This window comes from Mirounga leonina, unplaced genomic scaffold (assembly GCF_011800145.1).
Source record: "Mirounga leonina isolate KUSES-001 unplaced genomic scaffold, KU_Mleo_1.0 Mir_153, whole genome shotgun sequence".
NCBI classification, from domain to species: Eukaryota; Metazoa; Chordata; class Mammalia; order Carnivora; family Phocidae; genus Mirounga; species Mirounga leonina.
Genome location: NW_023270387.1, coordinates 8,337,134 through 8,359,940, shown reverse-complemented (window position 1 = coordinate 8,359,940; position 22,807 = coordinate 8,337,134). Strand labels below are relative to the sequence as shown.

The window sequence follows — 22,807 nt, the reverse complement described above, 5'->3', positions numbered from 1 at the left end:
AAGAAAGAAAGAAAGAAAGAAAGAAAGAAAGAAAGAAAGAAAGAAAAAGAAAATAAATTAGAGGGCTGGCCCAGGAGAGTCAATATCTGAATAACAGGCATTCATGAAAAAGATGACAGAGAAAATTAGGGAAGGAAACCATCAGCTAAGTAATTCAAGGCAATTTCCTGGAACCAAAGGATATGAGTTTCTAGATTGAAAGGGCCCACCAATAATAGCCCAGCATCATGAAGCAAAACAGACCCATACCAAGAAACATCACTGTGAAACTTCAGAACACTGGAGACAAAGAGAAGATCTTACAAGCTCACAGACAGAAAACAGTAATTCACAACAAAGAATCAGGATTCAGATCACTTTAAGCTTTTTCAAAGCAATCCTGGGAACTACAAGACAATGGAACAGTGTCATGATTATTTCCAACCTAAAATTCTATTCCAAGACAAACTATTGAGTATTATGGTAGATATGCTAGATCTCCAGACATAGGTCTTGAAAAATTTACTCCAATACATCTCTTTTTTCAGGTTTCCGCTCAAATATGTATCAAAGAGGCTTTCTTTGACCATCCTTTAAAAAAGAACTCTTCTTCACCCCCATCCTGGCTTCCCTATCTTCCTCACCTTCTCTAAAACACTGACAGTACCTTTTGTTTTAATCTCCCCAACCTGAAATACTCTCACTAAATATAAACTCCAAGAGGGCAGGGACTGTATGTTTACTGACGCACCTTAAACTGTCTGCTATACAAATGACCCTCAATAAACAATGTATTGCTTTGATAGAAATAAACTTTTTTTTTTACAAAAGTAGACGATGGAGCAATCACATTGAGGCTATTTGTGTATGAGGATAAAATGCAGGCATTTTCAGAAATACAAGGCCTCAGAGGTCTCACTCAGAGACCTCTTTCTAAAAGCAGAAGGAGTATTCCCCAAAAGGGAAAGAAAAAGCCATTCCCTATGTGGACTATGGTTTTCCCATTTTATTCCAAGTAGGAAATCTCTCTTACCACCTTAATTAGCAGATAAAATCTACCTCTGGTTCTCCCCTTTCACAAACAAAGAAGTAGCTTTCTCTGAATTAATTCCGTCTTATTGAAATTCCTTAATAGAATGATTTACTTAATAGAAATTCATCCTGAAAGAAAGAGAAAACACAGACTGCCAAAAGCCTCACATTAATAGAATTCAGCTGGGTATGGTTATGGCCAAGATCAGAATAGCTGATGCTTCTCTCTCTCCCATCTCTGTAGCCTAGCTGCAGCTGCCAGACATGGGAGAAGCTCGCTGCTCACAGCACAGAATGGCAGCTTTGAACCATAACTAAAGGCAGGCTGCCAGTAATCAGCAGGAGATAGCTGAAATTAAAATAGAAGTTAAGAGGAAAACTGGACTGCTTTTCAGAAACTTGTCTATTCAATTAAGGCCAGTTATGCTTATATTTCCAAACATAAGAAGTCTAAAAACAATTTATTTAATCATCTCTGACAAATCCATTTCATTCATCAAATGTTCGGAAACTAAACTTTGTTTCCTGAGATTTACAGACATTGGCTTTGTAGACCTGGACAATCTGCTGTGAACTCTTTCAGTGCAGTGGCCGAGTCACTCCTTTTTTTCTTGTAAATCCCCGGCACTGTTCACAGTATCCAGCACATGGTACTTAATACACGTATACAAACTCCCTCATTTTCAGAAGACAATGAGGTTCAGAAATGCTATATGGCTTGCTCCAGGATGTTTATACTAAAAATTACATCTAGGACTAGCAAACAGACATTAAAAGTCTGACCCAATTTAAACAGAGATGAGGGGGAGAGCAAGGACAACTTTTTGAATCATGAATCACACTGGCTCTTTCATGTAGTAGTTACCAGTTTCTCCTAAAAGTCAGCTAGAAAGATTTACAAATAATCAATTAGATCTGACCTCTTTAAAGGTAACTACATTACATGTGTCTAACAAATATTCAAAAGGACAGATCCTAAATTTTATACCCAAGAACAGTATCATTTTACCTGCATGATTCAATATTTGCATACCCCTTCTGAAGAATACACCAACGTAATCTCTTTCTACATTGACATCTACCATCCTCACATATGTGAAAGCAACATTCACCTGTATATCCGCACGGTAGATTATGTTCACCTAGTGAAGCTCCTAAAACAGAGGATGGGGATCTGCCTGGAAAGGTAGGTGGGGCCGCAACACTGTACCAATTCTGTACTCACTTTTGAATTTATGCTGAAGGCACTGGGGAGCCACAGAAATATTTTAAGCAGAAAACTACAAGGATCAGATCTGCATTTTAGAGAGATCATTCTGATGGCAACATGGGAAGATGGGTTAAGAGAAAGACAAATCTTGAGACAAAGAGACGTGAGGCTGCTGAAGTAATTTAAGTGAGAAATTATGAGAAATTATCCAAAATAAAGCCATGACAGAAGAAATGACAGAAGTGATGGCAGAGTTAAGCAGCACTGCCACTGGGACGCAGGCTAATAACTGTAAAACTTAAGAGTCATATTGGTGTTATAAAGTGAGTAAAACCTCCAAAGCTTATTTAAACTCCCAAAGAAAGGCAAATGAACGACTTTTCTAACATGGCCTTCATGCTGTTAAGATAGTAACCAAAGGCCACAAAAATTGTCCCTCAGGTTCTCTGAGTAGCCAAGTATCTAAAGGTATTCTGCCTAAAACAAAGCCCCTTTTCTATCACCCCAGCCAGCATTCTAATAGGTTACCACTGAAAGGGAAAGACAGGAAATGAATCAATAAACCTCAGGCACATGCTTGGCCTGGAAAGACACAGCAAGCATATCAAGGAGCAGAAATCTGAAAACAAAGGCCCTGGGTAATTTAATTACCAGGCCGGAATCTGCTGACTACCGGTTTAATTGTTTGAACAGTGCCCAAATTGTCTGACGAGGTGACCACCCTAGGATTTTTGCACCATTTACTGCATGTGACCACACAGACAAATATGAGAAATAGTTCTAAAGAATGTAGGAATCTTGAATAACCTTCATTAATCACACCTATGATTCCAAAGGAAATTTTTTAGAGTAAAAAATCTTTTAATAAATAACCCAAGGCTCTTTTTTGGCAAATTCAATTACCATTACATAGGCCATGCTATCAGGTCAAGAAAACAGTATCCGTCAGAGATGAGCACCAACTGCTACATACAAATTGGATAACAAAAATGACTCAGATTAAATTTATATGCACTTATTTACCATTATTCTTAGAAAAAGTTATTTTAGGGAGGTGTGGGAGTTGTAAGAAAGAATGTAACTGCAGGGTGGTAACTATCAGTAAGTACTCAAAAACTGCTCAGTACACTAGAGGAAGCCAATTTTCTCCCTTGATTCAGTTAGTATTTCCTCATTCATGTTTATCTCCTGAAGAGTAAACCAACAGAAAACTCCTTTCAAAAACTGAACAAAGAAGCACCTCTGCTTAACCTGGCGGTGTTCTTGGGTTGGCTTCCCTGAGTGAACAAGGTATAAAAGGCCAAACTAGACTATTACATTCAACATTCATTCAACAGGTATTTATAAAATGCCCTATTTGGTGCTAAATCCTCAGCAGCTTATAAACTAAAAGAGATAAAAAGATACACATGAAGATTTTAAATAATAATGATTTTTAATAATATTTTACAGCAGCATGTAAAGTCTAAAGTGAGTTGTATAGGAAAAAGAACTATAATGGTCTCAAAAGAAAATCAATGTAGACAAAATTGAGAAAGACTGAAGAAATGGAACTTTAGCTAGGCCCTTGTAAAAAGCAAGATTTGAATATGTAAAGAACAAAGGGCTTTCTAAGGCTCTAGATCAACATGAGCACAGATCTGGAAATTTACACATTTCTATTTTGAGAACCAATATGGAAATCAGCCTAGTTATGAGTTTTATGTTATGAGATTTGGTAAGAAGTCCACTGGCCAGTTTCCAAAGTACTGAAGACAGGGGCTCAAATGCTTCCAATTTTCATGAAAGATAAAAAAGAATAGTTATATCTACCTAAGTGGACAAAACCATTACCTGCTTTGCCTGGTTTTTGAGTTTTAATGACAACATTAAATTTACTGGTATCTACTATCATAATTCAATTCAATTCAATTCAATTCAATTCAATTCAATTAATTGACATGCTTAAGGGGATAAAGGGAGGGCAGAGAATCCCTCAGGCAGAAGAAAGAGTAATGTGCAAAGTCACTAGGACAGAAGAAGCTTAAGCTCAAAGACACTTAAGTACAGTGGAGCTGTTAAAAGCTCAGGCTCTCAAGTCAGATACGGCTTGGGGCTTCGCTTGTGTCATTTGCTTGCTCTGTGACTTGGGAAAACTGCTGAACTCCGTTTCCTCTACTGTAAAATGGAGATATTAGTAAGTCCCTATCTTGTAAGGTTTTTGAAAGGACAAAATGACTACAGTACGTGTATAGGACTTAGCACAATGTCTAGCACATGTAAGTGTTCAAGAAATGATCATCTTTATTGTTTTTAAAGACAGGGCATGTGGAGTGTAATCATGCTTGTTGGCCTTGATAAGAATCCTGGATTTTATTCCAAAAACAATGGAAGCCCCTGTAAAGTTTTAACAGTTTCAACAGAATTTTTGTTTTAAAAAGATGGCTTACATCGTATCTCTTATAAGAAACCCCAAAGGAAAAATTTACTACCAAGAAAAGTTTTGCTTTGAGGAATAGATATCTTTCTTTCTCTTAGGCAAAATTCTGTAAATGACTGTATCTCTTTTTCACCCTGAGAGCTAGAACGCTTAGAGCCAAATCTGAAGTTCTTAGGCCCTATTGCCTGCTGTGTCCTCCCACCTCCCATGAGTATTCTCGACTCTTGCATACATTCTCTGATTCAGTTCTTTATTCTTATTTATATTTTAGAATTACTGTTTTTCTAGTATTCTTTAAAGCTATTTCAACTGTTTATAAAATGAGGTGCAATCTAATTAACCAAACAAAAATAAAGGGCATAAACACCAAAACCTCATAATGCATGAATCATGCACTGTAGATGCATTCCCAGCATGCTACCTAAATCACTCTTTGGGTGTAAACCTTGTCAGATGGAGCAAGAAAACCAGATGGCACAGGAAACCTCTCTCTGTGCAAAGAAGCAGCAGATGAGGAGAGTGCAAAGACCTAAGGCCTTTCCTGAATTAGCAGGGCACAGTCAGGGCAACCAGTGCCAGGAGCAGAAGAGAACGGGAAAGTGGCAAGCTGCTGGGAAGTTATGTCCTGGCTCAAGGTTAGAAGTTTGGTTTTTGTCTATGAACGTTTTTTTCCCCGAAAGAACTTCACCCTCTTCATAACCTTCAGTTGCTCCGCTGTCTTATTTTCTCAGATCATGAGACCCCTTTGTTGCTTCCCTTATCTCCCTCCTGAACTTGGATCTCCTGGTCAGCCATTTCAACTCTGACCTCTCTGGCCACAGCAAATCCTACATGCATTTGACCTTCTATTGATCCAGTCCCCAACCTGGGTCATTCTTATTGTCCTACTTTTTCTCCTCCTGGGATGGAAAGCACGGATGACTGTGAGTCTACTGTGAACTCCCTCACTGCTAATTACTGATGCTTTTATTCATCCCTTGACTATCATAGGAGCACCACCAGCTGCTCTAAACCTTTCCCCGCACTGCAGTACCTAACGTACTGCTCTTTCCCTGATGTCTCATCTGCTACATTACATAATGAATTAAATCTCTATTAACAAACTCATCTTGCTTCTATTTTACCCCAAAGCTATATCCTCAGCCACGTCCTCAGCACCAGCTCTAATTCTCACTGGGACTGCACCTACGCACTACCTTCTCAGAGAAGGAGGAATTCCTCTCTTCTAAGCTAACCATTCCCTCTGTGCTTTTGATCCCCAGTATTTCGTCTACTCTGGGACCTGTTTCACCAACCATCTCGTTTGCTGCCTATATTCTTTTCTTTTCCAGCTTCCTTAAACACCAAGACCACCACCAAAAACAAAACCTTGACACAATACTGAATTCTATAGACCCTAATTATCCCTCAGTTCTTTCCTTCTCTCCTTCCTTCCACCTTGAAAACCTCAAAAATACTTTTATAATACCATTCTTCCTGTCCTCACTATCCATGTGTCTATTTAAAGTTCTTGAAATCTGGCTTTATCTCCCAATTCGTTGAAAAGTATTCTCTTCAAAGTCAGTGGTGATCTGTTGGTGACCAAATACACATCCCCCTCACTCCAAGCTGTCTCCCCTTTGTCTAATCAGGACAGAAACTGTCCTGACTTCCCAAGATTCTACTCCACCAATTGCACTTCTCCACTTCTAAAGAAGGCATAAACTCACTTCTTAGCCTTCTTCTCTCTGAGATTTCATTATTAATTACAGCTTTACTCATCACTTCTACGCAGGTAATTCTCAACTCTATACTTTTACTAATTTTTTTTTTTTACAGAAAAAGATTTATTGAGGTTTAATTTACATATAATAAAATGCAAATTCTTAGGTGGTTACTTAGATGAGATCTGATAATTGTAAACTCTCTATAACCACCACTCAAAATAATAATAATACTAAACATTTCCCATCACCCAAGATAGTTCCCTCTTGCAACCAGTCAATTCTCCCCCACCCCAGAAAGAGTGAAAAGAGACAACCACTTCCCAATTTCTATTACCATGTATTTGCATTGTCTCTTCTAGAACTTCATGTAAATATATCTATATGGTATATTCTCTTTTGTGTCTAGCTTCTTTCACTGGGCATAATGTGTGCAAGATTTGTTCACGTTCATGTGTAAGTAGTTCATTCCTTTCTCCTGCTGTGTTGTCTTCCCTTCTATTGCTATACCACAGTTCATTTTGGATACGTTCTCCTGTTGATGGACATTTGGGTTGTTCCTGCCTGTGATGAAGCTGTTTCCTATACAAGTGGTTTTACGGATATTTGTTTCCACTTTCCTTAGGTAAATACCTAGGCACTGAATTGCTGGGTAATAGGTGGATGTACATTTAACTTGGTAAGAAGCTGAGAAATAGTTCTCTGAAATGGCTACACCATGTTACACTCCCTCCAGCAATGTGTAAGAACACTAGCTCATATCCTCATTAGCATTTAGTATCATCAGCCTTTTAAATTTTAACCATTCTAGTTGATATGTAATGTTACCTGTTATAGTTTTTAGTTTGTATTTCTCTGTTGACTAACACCAATGAATACTTTTCATGCGTTTATTTGGCCATTTATATATCTCCTTTAGTGAAGTGTCTGGTTCCAGTATTTTGCCCATTGTTAAACTGGGTGGTGCTTTTTTTATTAATGAATTTAAGTTCTCTTTTGAGTGGTCTCTGCTTTCATATCTTCAACTGCCAACAGGTCGTATCAAACTAAATGTTCTGCTGTTATCTCCAACACCACATTTAAAATCTAATTTGTATTTTTCTAGTTGGGAACCAGAACTCTCTATTGCTGTCCACCACATCACAAATACTCTTTTATCATGTTTGCTTTAAATCCTAACTCTCGACATTTTCCTCTTGACAGTAAGAACTCTTGAGAAGTGGTAGAGTAAATTATTAACAAACGGGCTCTGGGATTGCAAGGTTCAAATTCAGACTCTGCCACTTATTGGCTGTGTGACTTTGGGTAATAGGTATTTACTGAATCTTTCAGTGCCTAACTTCTAAGGCTTTTGTGAGGTTTAAACAAATAAATCATATAAAGTACTTTAAATAGTATACAATAAAAAGGGAATGCTCAATGAATATTACTTGTTATTTTTAGAATTAGAAATGACTTTTGCTTAAAATCTTTTCTCAGGACTCCAACAAATAACATCTTAATCTAGGCATTTAGCCTCTTACCTCTAGACAATTAAAACAGTCTATTAAATGGCCTCTTTCCTTCTCCTCTAATTCAAACTACCACATCCCTGCTAGATTTATCTTCCTAAAAAAGTCCTTAAACACATCACCACCTTCTGGTTCTCAGATGCCCACTCCAAGAAATAATCCAAACCCTTCATCCAAACACTCAAGGTCTCTCACAACTGGTCTTTATATACCTCTCTTAACACACATCTCTTAAAGGGGCACCTGGGTGGCTCAGCGTCTGCTTTTAGCTCAGGTCATAATTCTGGAGTCCGGGGATTGAACCCCACGTGGAGCCCCATTATCGGGCTCCCTGCGGCAGGAAGTCTACTTCTCCCTCTCCCTCTGCTTCTCTACCCGGGCTCCCGCCTGCAGGCTCATGCTCTCACTCTCTCGCTCTCAAATAAATTAAAAAAAAAAAAAAAAGATATACTTCTTACATGTAGGACTAGGGAAAGAATCAAGAAGTATTCAAAAGATTATGCCTAAAATGAAAAAGCCAGCAGCAGCAATATAAACATTTTACTTAGGGAAAAGGAGGTAAATCTAATCAGCTAAGAGAAGTGAAAGTGGTTGCCTCTGAGGAAGGGAAATGCGGGTGGGGAGGAGCATGGGAAACTGCTCTTGTTTCTAACAAACCTTGCAGAATTATTTGACTTCTTACGTTGGTACATTTTTAACTTTTTTAAAAATAAAAACTTGGAAAAGAAAAATACAGACCAAGAGAGACAGGAAAAAAAAAAAAAAAAGAAAAGAAAAAAGAAAGAAGAAAACTTGATTACTAAGTGGATAGCATAATGTGCGGTTTGGTTGTCCATACCTAAGAATAATTCATAGACTTATGGAAGGAATAGTTGGGCACATCCATTTACTTAGTGGAGCTACCATATTTTCAAATGGAAGAGTTTGGATTTTATCCAAAAAGCAATGGGAGGTAAAGATTACTGAACACGGTAGTAATATAATAAAAAATAATATCTGGAGAAGATTAAATGGGAATTATATCAGAAATGTACTTGCTTGGAAAAGAAATAGGGAGTGGTAAAACATGCAGTCTTCATAATTGAGACATGAAGTGATGAAAGCCTAGATCAGGGTGATGACTGTGGAAACAGAAGGATTTAATTTCAAGTCACTTTTTCAAGAACACAGGGTATGCTTTGCTGGCCAACTAAATATGAAACTAAGGTTAAAAAAAAAAAAAAGGAACACAACCCCCTCGGACACAAAGTAGGCACTAAAGGAATACTTGCAAAGTGTAATAAAGAGTAATTCCAAGGTTATAAACATAAAAGGTAAATTTTAATGTACAGTTCTTAATACATAGTTCAATGCTGTTTATGTGGTTCTTTTTCATCTAACCCTCCAATTGACTTAGAACATTTTTGGCTCAGATTCACCTAAAATCTTATACATACTTCTCACTACTTGATTAATGTTCCATGGACTGCATTTTTTCACTTCTGTTTTACTTCCTCCTGGGCTTCATGTCAGAAACTGGCTGGCTACCAGACTGTTCTTTGCTTATACCTACCTGAATCTACAGTTTATTCTGTCTTAACTTCCATATTCACCCTAGATATTTTATGTTAAAAATAAACTACATACATTTAAAAATCCCAAAATTATATTTCAATTTCTATAAAACAATGTGATCCAAACCTTTAACATCAAAAATCTTGGCAAGAAAGAAAATTTAGAATATTCCATTTTCACAGAAATTACATCTCACAAGTAATAGCCATTTCTAGTTTACTCATGAAACTATAGCTTCAAGCTTTAAAAATATTCCATTGGGTAAAGACTTAAGCTCTTGACGGCCCTGCTCTTCTCAACTAACTTCTCTATTTCTAGTCTCCCTTTTTGCAGCAGAAATCCTTATAAGGGTGGTCTATTCTGCCTCTCCATTTTTCTTCTCTTATTTGCTGTTAAAACTCTTCTATTTAGCTTTTGACCCACTCACTCCACCAACACTGCTCTTACCAACTGCCAAATACAATGATCAACTGTCATTCTTCATCTTTCTTGGTCTATCCATTTGACATAGATGTTCATTCACACCACCCTCCTGAGAACACTTTGCTCACTTGGTTACCAGGACACTGCATTCTCTGGTCTCCTTTGCTGGCTCCTATTTTCTCAAGCTTTTAATGTCTGAGTGCCTTAGGGATAGGACATTGGTCTTTTCCCCAATCATACTTACTCCTAAGATGGTCTCCATCTATCAAGAAATCCTACTGATTCTTCTTTTTCTTTTTTTGAGAGAGTGAATGTGAGTGGGGTGGGGGAGTGAGGGGTTGGGTGGGCAAAGGGAGAAACAGAATCTTAAGCAGGCTCCATGCCCAGCATGGAGCCCTATGCAGGGCTTGATCTCATGACCCTGAGATCAAGACCTGAGCAGAAATCAAGAGTCAGATGCTTAACAACTGAGCCACCCAGGCACCCTCTACTGGTTCTTCTTTCACAACATATTGTGAGTCTGACCACGTAGCACTATGTGCATTGCTACTACCCTGCTGAGCCATCATCATCTCTCACTAGGACTACTGGAACAGTCTCCTACCTAGTCTCTGTTTCCACCTCGCTCACTACAATCTAGTCTCAACACAGCAGCCAGAGTGGTGCTTTTAAAACGTCAAATTAGATGCAATCACTTCTTTGCTCAAACCCCTCTAAACGGTTCCTTTATTTTATTCCAGGTAAGAGCCAAAGTCCTTACAATGGCCTACAAAGTCCCCAAATCTGCCCCACTCCTGCTTGCCATTTGCCGTTCTGACGTCATCTACTATTCTTCCCTGCTCACTCTTGCTCTTCCCTCTTGCTTGCCTCTCTCCAGCCATACTGGCCTCCCTGCTATTCCTTGAATATACCAAGCACACTGCTGCCTCAACCCTTGCATTTAGTCTTCCCTCTCCCTGGATGACCCTCTTTCTCCCATATCTATCTGTGTTTTCCACTCTGCTCAAATGTCAGCGCAGCCTTCCCTGACTGCTCTATTTAACATTGCAATCAACTTACCTACTCCCCAACCCCTCCCTTTCTTGTTCTATTTCCATAACACTTAACTAATATAATCTAATATACTATATAATTCTATAATACCACCTAATATACTATATAATTCACTTACTTTCTTTATGATCTCTCTGCCCACACCAAAATGTAAGATTCATAACAGGGATTTTTGTCTGTTTTCTTCATTGTGCAATTCCTATCATATGGAACAGTATGTAACACATAATTCGTTTTCAATAAAGATTTCTTGAAAACCTGACTAAATTGAATGAACAAGCAAATGTAAGAAAGAACAGGAAAGAGAGAAAAAGGAAAAGAACAGAAGACAGAAAAAAGGAGAAAGGAAAAGAAAGAGAAGAAAAGGAAAGGAAGAAACTTGCCCCAAGCAATGCAACAAGTAATATGGTACAGCCAGCATGGTAGGCCAGATTTGCTTGGCTTCAGCCCATACTATTCCACTGCAGCATCAGTTAAGAAGCTTCTAAACAGGGGCGCCTGGGTGGCTCAGTCGTTAAGCGTCTGCCTTCGACTCAGGTCATGATCCCAGAGTCCTGGGATCGAGCCCCGCATCGGGCTCCCTGCTCGGCAGGAAGCCTGCTTCTCCCTCTCCCACTCCCCCTGCTTGTGTTCCCTCTCTCGCTGTGTCTCTCTCTGTCAAATAAATAAAATCTTTAAAAAAAAAAAAAAGAAGCTTCTAAACAAGTATCTTAAGAATTGAAATAAGCTCAATAAGCAGTGGCATAAAGAAGAAAAAAAGGGTAAAAAAGGGCAAGGTATCTTTCCAGAGATACAATTAGAAAATGATTAAATCAGAACTATTTATTTAGAATTCAACTTTAAATAATACATTTCTCCAAACTACAGAAGTATACATATTTTTTTAAAATTTTAAAAAGATTTTTGTTTATTTATTTGTCAGAGAGAGAGAGCGAGCACGCACACACAAGTGGGGGGAGGGACAGGCAGAGGGAGAAGCAGGTTTCGCACTGAGCAAGGAGCCTGATGTGGAACTTGATCCCAGAACCCTGGAATCATGACCTGAGCTGAAGGCAGATGCTTAGTTAACCAACTAAGCCACCCAGACATCCCCAAATCTTTCTTTTAAAACAGCTAAAATTAAAGATAATTTTAAAAAAATATTTTATTTATTTATTTGACAGAGAGAGCACAAGTAGGCAGAGTGGCAGGCAGAAGGAGAGGGAGAAGCAGGCTCCCCGCCATGCAGAGAGCCTGATGCGGAGCTCGATCCCAGGACCCTGGGACCATGACCTGAGCTGAAGGCAGATGCCCAACTGACTAAGCCACCAGGCACCCCAAAATTAAAGATAATTTTGATAGGATTGGAGACTTCTGCTTTCAACCAAGATAGAGTAACAGGGACTGGGTTTACCCTCCCAAAACCATCCCCACAATAAATAAAAGACAAAAATATATGAGACATTGGTTTATAGCACACTGAACATCAGGCAAAAAAGAAGAGTGATCCCTGAGAGGCAGGAAATAAATGAGGTGAGACCCATGAATACCCTCAACTAATACCTTGAGAGAAGGGTGTAGGCCACAGGATATGGAAGAGAGACATAGGCAGAGCCCAGCAGAGTCCCTGAGTTGAGGAATCAGAGCTGAGAGTCTAGGGAGAACAAGCAAAGAAGAGAGAGGTACACACAGTGCAAAGCTTTGATCTGTGAGGGTCCCCCTCGAGCATCCAGGGGAGTACTGACTGGCACGTGTATGTGAGAAAACTATCCGAGGCCAGAAAAAGAACCATCTACGAGGATTAGAATAAACAGTGCCTGGTACCAGGATCACTGCCTATTCCTACTGACCAGGCTAAAAAAGCCCCAATTTCATGGGGGCATTGGGTAGAGTACTCCAAAGTGGGAAATAATGATACCTAGACTGAGCACTGCTCCAATCATAAAAAGAAGACTTAAATGATATAAACTGTTTCCAAGTAACTTAACTGTGTCCCAGATCAAAGCTCAAGAGGAGGTACAGGAATACAAAAATATGTGGCAACCACTAAGGTAAAACTAACAATGTCTGACATCCACTCAAAGATTAGCAGGCATATAAAGAAGCAGGAAGGGATGCCTGGGTGGCTCAGTTGGTTGAGCGACTGCCTTCGGCTCAGGTCATGATCCTGGAGTCCCTGGATCGAGTTCCGCATCGGGCTCCCTGCTCGGCGGGGAGTCTGCTTCTCCGTCTGACCCTCCCCCTTCTCATGTGCTCTCTCTTGTTCTCTCTCTCTCAAATAAATAAATAAAATCTGGGGCGCCTGGGTGGCTCAGTCGTTAAACGTCTGCCTTCGGCTCAGGTCATGATCCCAGGGCCCTGGGATCGAGTCCCACATCGGGCTCCCTGCTCTGCGGGAAGCCTGCTTCTCCCTCTCCCACTCCCCCTGCTTGTGTTTCTGCTCTTGCTATGTCTCTCTCTGTCAAAAAAATAAATAAAATCTTAAAAAATAAATAAATAAATAAATAAAATCTTAAAAAAAAAAAATTAAAAAAAAAGAAGCAGGAAAATCTGACCAAAACTGGGTAGAAACATGAACAGTTCAAAACTGATTCAGCACTGACAGTGCTATACCAGTATTAGGACATGTGGACATTACAAGTTATTAAAACTGTATTCCAGATGTTTAAAAACCTAACTAAAGACATAGTAGATACAGAAAAGAAAAAAAAAAAAGCCTTAATCAAGTTTACAGAGCAGAAATCTGCGAGGTCTGAGACTGAGAAGTACACTGGATGAGATTAATGGCAAACTGGACATTGCAGAAGATGCTAGGACTTGAAGACCTACAAATAGCAACTATCCAAAATGAAATACAGGGAGACAAAGGAATTTTTTAAAATGGAAAAAAATATCAGTGAGCTGTAGAACTATTTCAAACAGCCTAATATATGTGTAATTGGAGTCTCTAAAGAAGAGGAGAGAGGGGTGGGCCAAAAAAATTGGTCAAGAAAATAATGGCTGAGAATTTTCTGGATTTGATGGAAGCTGTACATTCACAGATCCAGTAAGAACAGAATCATGAAGAAAACCACAGAAAGGCATATCATAACCAAGTTGTTGAAACCAGTAATAAACAGAAAACTATAAAAGCAGCCACAGAATTGAGCCAAATTACATACAGAGGAATAAAGAAAAAGATGACAGCAGGTTTCTTGTCAGAAATAATGCAAATGGGAATACAGTGGAGCAACATCTTTAAAGTACTGAAAGAAAAAAACCCACATTAGAATTATATACCCAGTACAAATATCTCTCAAAAACAAAGATTTGAGACACACAAAAGCTGAAAGATTTCATCACCAACAGACCTGATTTACAAGAAATGCCAAAGAAAATCCAATGTGCATCTACATACAGGGATGCGGCAATGATATTCCACTAATAAATATGTAAGATTTTAAAAAATATCGAACTCTCTTTGACTTTTTAAACAAAAGTAACAACACTGTATTTTGTATTTTATTAAATAGGCATAAGTAAAATGTATGACAAGAACATAAAGGCCAGGAGGGGCAAAATAATGGTATATTATTTTAAGACTCATGCTATATGTGAAGTGGTGAACAATTACTTGAAGGTAGACTGTAAGTTAAAGACCTGTACGTGAGTGTTCAGAGCAATTCATGTGTAATAGCCAAAAACCGAAACCATCCCAATTATCTATTAACACATGAATGGATAAACTGGGGTATATTCATATAATTGAAAGCTATTTACAATAAAACTACTTAGTGAAAAAAGATGGTATGTTGATACAACAAAATGGGTAAATCATAAAATAATTATATACTGTATGACCATATTTATATAAAACTCCACAAGACACAAACTCATCTACAGTGACAGAAAACAGATCAGTAGTTGCTCGGTCCTGAGGTGGGGCAAGAGAGATAAAAAGGGGCACAAAGGAACTTCTGGAAATTATGGATATCTTGACTGTGGTAATGGTTTCATGTGTGTCTGCATGTGTGTGTGTGAAAATGTATTACGTTGTACACATTAAATATGTGCACTTTACTGTATATGGATAATTCCTCACTAAGGCTGTTAAAAAACCATTCGGGATTTAAACGTGCAGGTTAAAAACCGGAAGTGTTAGACTATCTAGTGTTCTGGCTCTACAAGAATAAAAATAAAAGAGATGAAAACTAGAACAACATATTTGTAATATTTTTAAGGGTTAGAATGGATCACAGAAACCAATTAATCAAAATCTTTCCTTACTAGAGATAAAGGAACTAGGTCCCAGAGGGCTGCAGGGACTTGCCCGGGGTCGCACAGCTACGGTCAGTAGCTTACTAAACTGTATGAGCCACAACGGCAGCAGGGAACAGGTTATTCAGGTCATCATTACATCCTCTAAACCTACAGCAATGCCTGGGAACTCAGTAAGTATTTGTCGACTGATGTTTCCCCTGGAAGGAAAGGTACAAAATGAAGATAAAAGGAAAGAAAATCCCCCTTGCAATATGACTGCAAGTTTTTTCCTGTCTGTAATTCTCCCATCTCTCTCACACAGATGAGGGAATTAAGCAATAGCTTTAATACATAAACATCATGAATACAAGAGAATAAATTATATTCCTTATCTTTGTTTCACTGAATATTTTATTATATTCTCATGCTTAAAAAGTTCTAGTTCAAGTTGCCAACTCTTAAACAAGCAGGAAAGTCAATAGGAAATACTCCATTCATGAAGATTAGTGACATTTTCAAATTAAAAACAAATTTAAAGACTAGTGAAATACTTACCAAAAATTTCTCCATTTTTGGCATATTCTGTCACAAGGTATAACATATTTTTGGTCTCCATTACCTATTGATAAAAAATTCCGTATTAGTCTGACAGGAAAGGATTGCCATTCTATTCTACTGAAACTCAACATTCTATGGAGTTACTAAATAAAACTACTAATAAAAGTATCAAATTTATGAATAATTCAGAAGGCGGCTAAGTTTACAAGAATGACAATATCCTTCTGCTAATGATTTGTGAGAAGTCTAGATGCTCACTTTTCCAAGCATGGTCCATGGACCGGCAGCCGTGGCAGCACTGTGCGGGCAAATGTTAGAAATGCAGAATCTCAGGCCCCACCCCGGACCTACTGACATAGAATTTCTATTTTAACAACAATGTGATTGTTACGTACATTCAAGTTAAAAAAATACGAATACAGGTAACAGGAATTTTGAAGATCAACTTTTTACCACCTTCTCATGGACTTTTTTAGCCCTGTGCTATAGGTAGACTTTGATGAAGAATAATAGAGATAAATGAAATAAAGCTCGGTTTATCAGGCCTGTAGCCTGGATCATCTGGCACAATAGGATATTCCTCCTACTGTACTGTGATATTGTTACAAACTACTGTTATTTTGAAATCACTATTCAAAAGCTTCTTCATAACTCCACTGCTATACATTTTTATTCGTTTTTCTAGGTTCGGAAAGGAAGCACGTCAGTGTCACAAATGGGATATTTCAACCTATACTGAACCAAAAGAAAATGAATTTATAAGTACAAAATGAGTGAATTTTAGATTCTCTGTAACACCATCCTTCTATGTACTGGCACATGATAACAATGAAAATTCAACCGTTATCTACTAAAAGGCTGGAAATTGATTTTGCCCTAACATGTCGGTTTAGGACTATTCCCAATCAGGCCAGAAAACTAAGAACTACGTACAACTGGAGTCTAAATAAGATAAATAGTAAGTCAATTTAACTGCTTATTTAGCTCAAATAAAGATGGAATTCTGTGAATCCTGGTAGTTTTAATCTTAGTTTGGCTTATGGTTCATCAGACTTCTAAGGATGTGGATAGTTTCTTATAAGTATCCTCTTTAGGGAAAAGAAAAAAAAGCTTAAAAGGAGAAATACTCTGATACAAATATCACCAAAGAAGCCTTCTGCAGTTTTAGAACTGTTTTGAGTGGCACACCGTGGTCTCTCACTCTGATGGTAATACTAATGGTCTCCAATGGTCTCCACACCTTTTTAATTGCAAATCTCTATCAGTAACAAGTGGTTTAGCCAAATGTGTATTACACATTCATGTACATGTATATATACACAAACATGCGTATGTTTATGTGAATAGAAGCAGCACAAATTACATACTCATGTCACTGTACAAACACATTATATACATTATAGAATCCACACAAGTAGATATAAAAAATAAGCATAGAAGTTCTAATATTTTCTTATTATGCCCAAGAGACATTTGTGCTAACCCATGTGAGTGCACATAGCAGTGTGCTAGTAATAGCCCTCTGTGGGGGAAAAAAAAAAAAGGCCCTAACTTGTAAACAGCTTTCGATGGTGTAAATACTCCCACCATAGCTGATTTTGAGCTACTAACATGTTATTAGTTGGCTTGCAAAACATCTGAAAATTTAACAATCAGTTCTTACAAGCCAGTACAGGCCGAGTCCAGCATACCACTGGGTCTACGCGTCACACTATGGAGATTAAAGTCATAGGCTAGCATACTGTAACATTTTAGTTTAAAAATAGTTTTCCAATAGGGGTGCTTGGGTGGCTCAGTGCTGGAATCTTGATTTTGGCTCAGGTCATGATTGGTGCTGGGCATGGAGCCTGCTTAAGATTCTCTCTCTCCCTCTCCCCCCGCCTTCTTTCTCTCTCTCACCCTCCTCCCCTCTAAAAAAATAGTTTTCTAGTATAAAATTCTACATATTAATGAAGTGTTAAAAAAGTTTCATATTACATTATCATTCCTCAATATGAATTACTCTTTAAAAATCATAGATCTTGGGCGCCTGGGTGGCTCAGTTGGTTGGGCGACTGCCTTCGGCTCAGGTCATGATCCTGGAGTCCCTGGATCGAGTCCCGCATCCAGCTCCCTGCTCGGCAGGGAGTCTGCTTCTCCCTCTGACCCTCCCCCCTCTCATGTACTCTCTCTCTCAAATAAATAAATAAAATCTTTAAAAAAAAAATAAATAAATAAAAATAAAAATCAGAGATTTTTTTTTTTTTTTTGAACTATACAAAAAAAAACTATACAAAAAATACAAAAGTGTATGCCAAAGGACAGCAATTGCTATCCTTTGGAACTGTTAAAATAACTGATAGTTATTTTAAACACATTTAAATGTAGCACATAATTTAGAGACCCACAGAATAAGACCATCTCACTCCTTAAGATGAGAGATCTTTTTTTTTAGGGTTTATTTATTTATTTTAGAGAGAGAGAGAGCGCATGTGTGGGTGGGGGGAGGGGTAAAGGGAGAGGGCGAGAGAATCCCAAGCAGACTCTGCACTGAGCTGGCCACGGAGCTGGATCCCACAACCCCGAAGATCAAGACCTGAGCTGAAACCAAGAGTAAGACACTTAACCGACTGAGCTACCCAGGCACCCCAGAGAATATCTTCCTTTTAAAAAATATAGTTTACACTTGAAATGGGTACAATTTATTTTATAAAAATTATATCTCAGTAAAGTTAATTTTTTAAAAAATGACTCCTTTATCTGACAAAATAACCCAAACAAAATATAAGGTTTGGCTCTAAGTATTACCAAGTATGCCACTAAGTAATATACTATTTTAACCTTTGTATTTCATAAAACATTAACAGTGTATTTTTTTAATTAAGCAAAACTGCCATATCCTCATTTATGGTACCACCACTGAAAGTCAACAGGCTTGAGTATCATAAATACACAACTACAAACTTTTTAATTAAATAACTTACAGTGTGAGAGAGAACTTAAAATTAAGCTACTAGTTTTTTATTTCCTAATTTTTACTTAAATATAGAAAATGGGTACTCAGTTTAAAACCCATATAATTATTCCTTTTTTTATGGACTAAAAAAATAACATAAAAGAGAAAGATGATACAAAAGAGAAAACAGGATGTGAGAAGCATGGAGAGGAATAAGGTTACATCCTACCTGATAAAGTTTGATGATGTGAGGGTGGTCTAACATTTTCATTATTTGTACTTCTCGGTAGATTTTCTCAAGGTTCACTGCATCCAGCTGAGATTTATCTATTATTTTTATCGCCACCTGTGTCCCGGACACAAATAAATACAATTAGTATATGATGGTTAACATTTTCCAGTTAAGAATCTTTTGAATATAGGGCACCTGATACTTTGCCTGTAAGTTCCTAGGACAACAAAAATACTTGAAATTCAATGCTCATTCATTCAACAAGTTATTTCTTAAACATCTACCACGTGACGCACTGTGGTGATTTTGTTTAGGAGTTATCTTCAGTGTGCTAAGAAGAACCCTGCAGAGTTATTTTAATAAAACATTATTTCTCTTTTAATATAACTGTAATGTTTTACTCCACTTATAAACTGAAGAAATAGGGGCGCCTGGGTGGCTCAGATGGTTAAGCATCTGCCTTCAGCTCAGGTCATGATCCCAGGGTCCTGGGATCGAGCCCCACATTGGGCTCCTGGCTCAGAGAGGAGCCTGCTTCTCCCTCTCCCTCTGCCTCTCTCCCTGCTCATGCTTTCTCTCTCTCTCTCTCTGTATCTCTGTGTCTCAAATGAATAAATAAAATCTTAAAAAAAAAAACAACTGAAGAAATAAAAGCTCATCAGCTTCAACCAGTTATCAGCCTGTTGCAAAGTACCTGTAAATAAATGATCAGCCAAGTAGAAGGCAGGTTCTGCTGTACTGAAATATAGCTTTTCTAGAAAAGCAAGTGATAGATTCCAAAGAATATAGATATAGCTTTCTGGGGGAGGTAGGGAGGCTAAATATAAAGTGTTAAAATCTATTTATATGAAAGATACCAGCTGGATTAAACTTTATTTTTTAAAAGTTTTAATTTACTTATTTATTGAGAGAGAGCACGCACACACAAATGGGAGGAGGGGCAAAGGGAGAGGGAGAAGCACGATCCCCACTGAGCAGGGAGCCCAACGTGGGGCTCAACCCCAGAACCCTGGGATCATGACCTGAGCCAGAGGGAGACGCTTAACCGACTGAGTCACCCAGGTGCCCCTAAACTTTATGTTAAAAATCAAAGTGCAAAAACTCATCTGTTAGTAACTACACTAGCTTTTGACCTCCTTAAAAGAATCTGATTTTTAAGAATGTGGCCTCTTCCTATCATAACTAGATAGGAACCCAAACCACTCCAAGGTTAACAATTTGAAGGAACTGCATTTGAAGGTGAATAACTAGGTAGTTAAGAATCATGTAGCTTTTTCTATGCAATCAAAAAAGAACTTATTTTTTTAGAAGCTGTAGCTATTTGGTTAGGAAATAAGTCCTTCTGATTTAACTAAAATTTTCAGATCACTGGGAACCACTCAAACTTGATTATAACAAGTTCTGAAGAAACTCTAAAATGTACTTCACAGTCTACCAAAAAGTATTCTGAACATAACTCAGTTTTATGTTGTTTCAAGATAATTATTACCAATTATTGTATGTGCTATATATAATAGTTCAATACTTCTAAAAGGTATCCAAGGATACAGGACTCAGCTTGTCAATTCACTTAATTTCTTCAGGCTCCTGTTTATATAGTTTTTTCTTCTCTCCTATGGCTGCTTTGTCCTTTGCTGTTACCTCTTAAAGCTCTACTATAAGGTTTATTTCTTACCAATATCTATTTCTAATTTGTTATCCACAGCTTATTTCCTGATTTGAATTAATTGTAACCCAGAGAAGAACTCAAGTTCCCAGGGGAAATCAGATTACTAAATATAATGTATAAAATTAAATTTACTACCTAAGAAGAAAGGGGGGTAGTTCCTTCTCTAGACAGTAAAGTGCATAGGTTTTGTGATATTTTCATTATGTTTGGTGGTGTATTATTTCCATAATCAAAATATCCTAGAAAGTAAAGGGTGCTAAACTTTGCTAGATAAGGACACTAATCAATATTGTACTTGATATTAAGGACATTATTGGACCACCCCAATATTTATTTAAATTTAAATAGATTTTTAAAAAAGATTTTATTTATTTGTCAGAGAGAGAGAGAGAGAGCACAAGCAGGAGGAGTGGCAGGCAGAGGGAAAAGCAGGCTCCCTGCTGAGCAGGGAGCCCGATGTGGGACTCAAACCCAGGATCCTGGGATCATGACCTGAGCCAAAGGCAGCTGCTTAACCAACTGAGCCACCCAGGCATCCCTAAATTTAAACAGATTTAAAGCAACCCCCTCCTCCTCAATTTTATGATATAGTTTATTAGTTACTTTAGGTAAAAGCTACCAGATAAAAGGATAAGTGTATACTTTAATTTCCCCAATATTCCTTAGGAAGGTAATATGGAGTTTCACAGACATGCTTATTTTGAAGAAAATGTCTTGCCCTCCAATTGCTGGAGCATGTCTAGATATCCCCCTCACCAAAAAAAACTTTTATAATGAAATGGGTCAGAACCTGTTAATAAAAAGAATATCTTGATTATCATATCTTTAACACTATAATGTTAAAGAAAAACTTTAGACACTAAATTCCAATTAAAGCAAGGTATTACCAAGAGATACCTCATACTCTTTTTTAAAACCCTGGCCTCAAACAATGAAAAACTGAAAAATACATAAATTATCTAAATAAACCTTAGTAACTCATAAATCTCATTATTCAACTTTTCTCAACCAAAAAATTCTCCAATGACAAAATCGAATTCTCTTCAGTTTTATCTTATAAATATATGAACCACACATGTACCTACTTCTATCTTTACCCTGTTATCCCTTGCTTGTAAGGCTTGTAAGGATTATGAAAAAGTAAAGCACTAAATAAAAAGCAGAGCATGTGTTAGCATGCTCCTTTTAATAGTTAGGGCTTTTATTAATGTGGATGTATCACATTGCCTGATTTGCAGATGTGGAACCACCCTTGCAGCCCAGGAATAAATCCCACTTGGTGGTGGTGAATAATCCTTTTAATGTACTGTTGGATCCTATTAGCTAGTATCTTGGTGAGAATTTTTGCATCCATGTTCATCAAAATACCATTAACATTTTTCACAGAGCTGGAGCAAACAATCCTAAAATTTGTATGGAATGAGAAAAGACCCCGAATAGCCAAAGTAACGTTGAAAAAGAAAACCAAAGCTAGAAGCATCACAATTTCGGACTTCAAACTGTATTACAAAGCTGTACTCATCAAGACAGTATGGTACTGGCACAAAAACAGACACATAGATCAATGGAACAGAATAGAGAGCCCAGAACTGGACCCTCAATTCTCTGATCAACTAATCTTCGACAAAGCAGGAAAGAATATCCAATGGAAAAAACAGTCTTTTCAAGAAATGGTGCTGGGAAAACTGGACAGTACATGCAGGAGAATGAAACTGGACCACTTTCTTACACCACACACAAAAATAAATTCAAAATGGATGAAAGACCTAAATGTGAGACAGGAATCCATGAAATCGTAGAGAAGAACACAGGCAGCAACCTTTTTGACCTCGGCCGCAGCAATTTCTTGCTAGACATGTCTCCAAAGGCAAGGGAAACAAAAGCAAAAAATGAACTATTGGGACTTCATCAAGATAAAAAGCTTTTGCACAGCAAGGAAACCATCAACAAAACTAACAGGCAACCTACGGAATGGGAGAAGATATTTGCAAATGTCTTATCAGATAAAGGGTTAGTCCAAAATCTGTAATCTATCAAACTCAACACCTAAAGAACAAAAAATCCAGGCAAGAAATGGGCAGAAGACACGAACAGCCATTTCTCCAAAGACATATAAATGGGCCAAGAGACACATGAAAAAATGCTCAACATCACTTGGCATCAGGGAAATACAAATCAAAACCATCATGAGATACCACCTCACACCTGTCAAAATGGCTAAAATTAACAACTCAGGAAACAACAAATGTTGTTGGCAAGGATGTAGAGAAAGGGAAACCCTCTTACACTGGTGCAGCCACTCTGGAAAACA

At 37.8% G+C, this 22,807-nt stretch overlaps 1 protein-coding gene across 2 annotated transcripts in view; it reads right to left on the bottom strand.

The window, feature by feature from the left end:
- The window catches only part of SIK2 (salt inducible kinase 2), a 126,190-nt gene that overhangs the window by 88,015 nt on the left and 15,368 nt on the right, over positions 1-22,807 (bottom strand). For both annotated transcript variants that reach the window (XM_035008908.1, XM_035008906.1), the window contains exons 2-3: positions 18,825-18,941; positions 15,658-15,721 (exon numbers count right to left, since the gene is read on the bottom strand). In XM_035008908.1, coding sequence (XP_034864799.1) covers positions 15,658-15,721; positions 18,825-18,941 — 181 coding nt within the window. The remainder of the gene's footprint in view (positions 1-15,657; positions 15,722-18,824; positions 18,942-22,807) is intronic.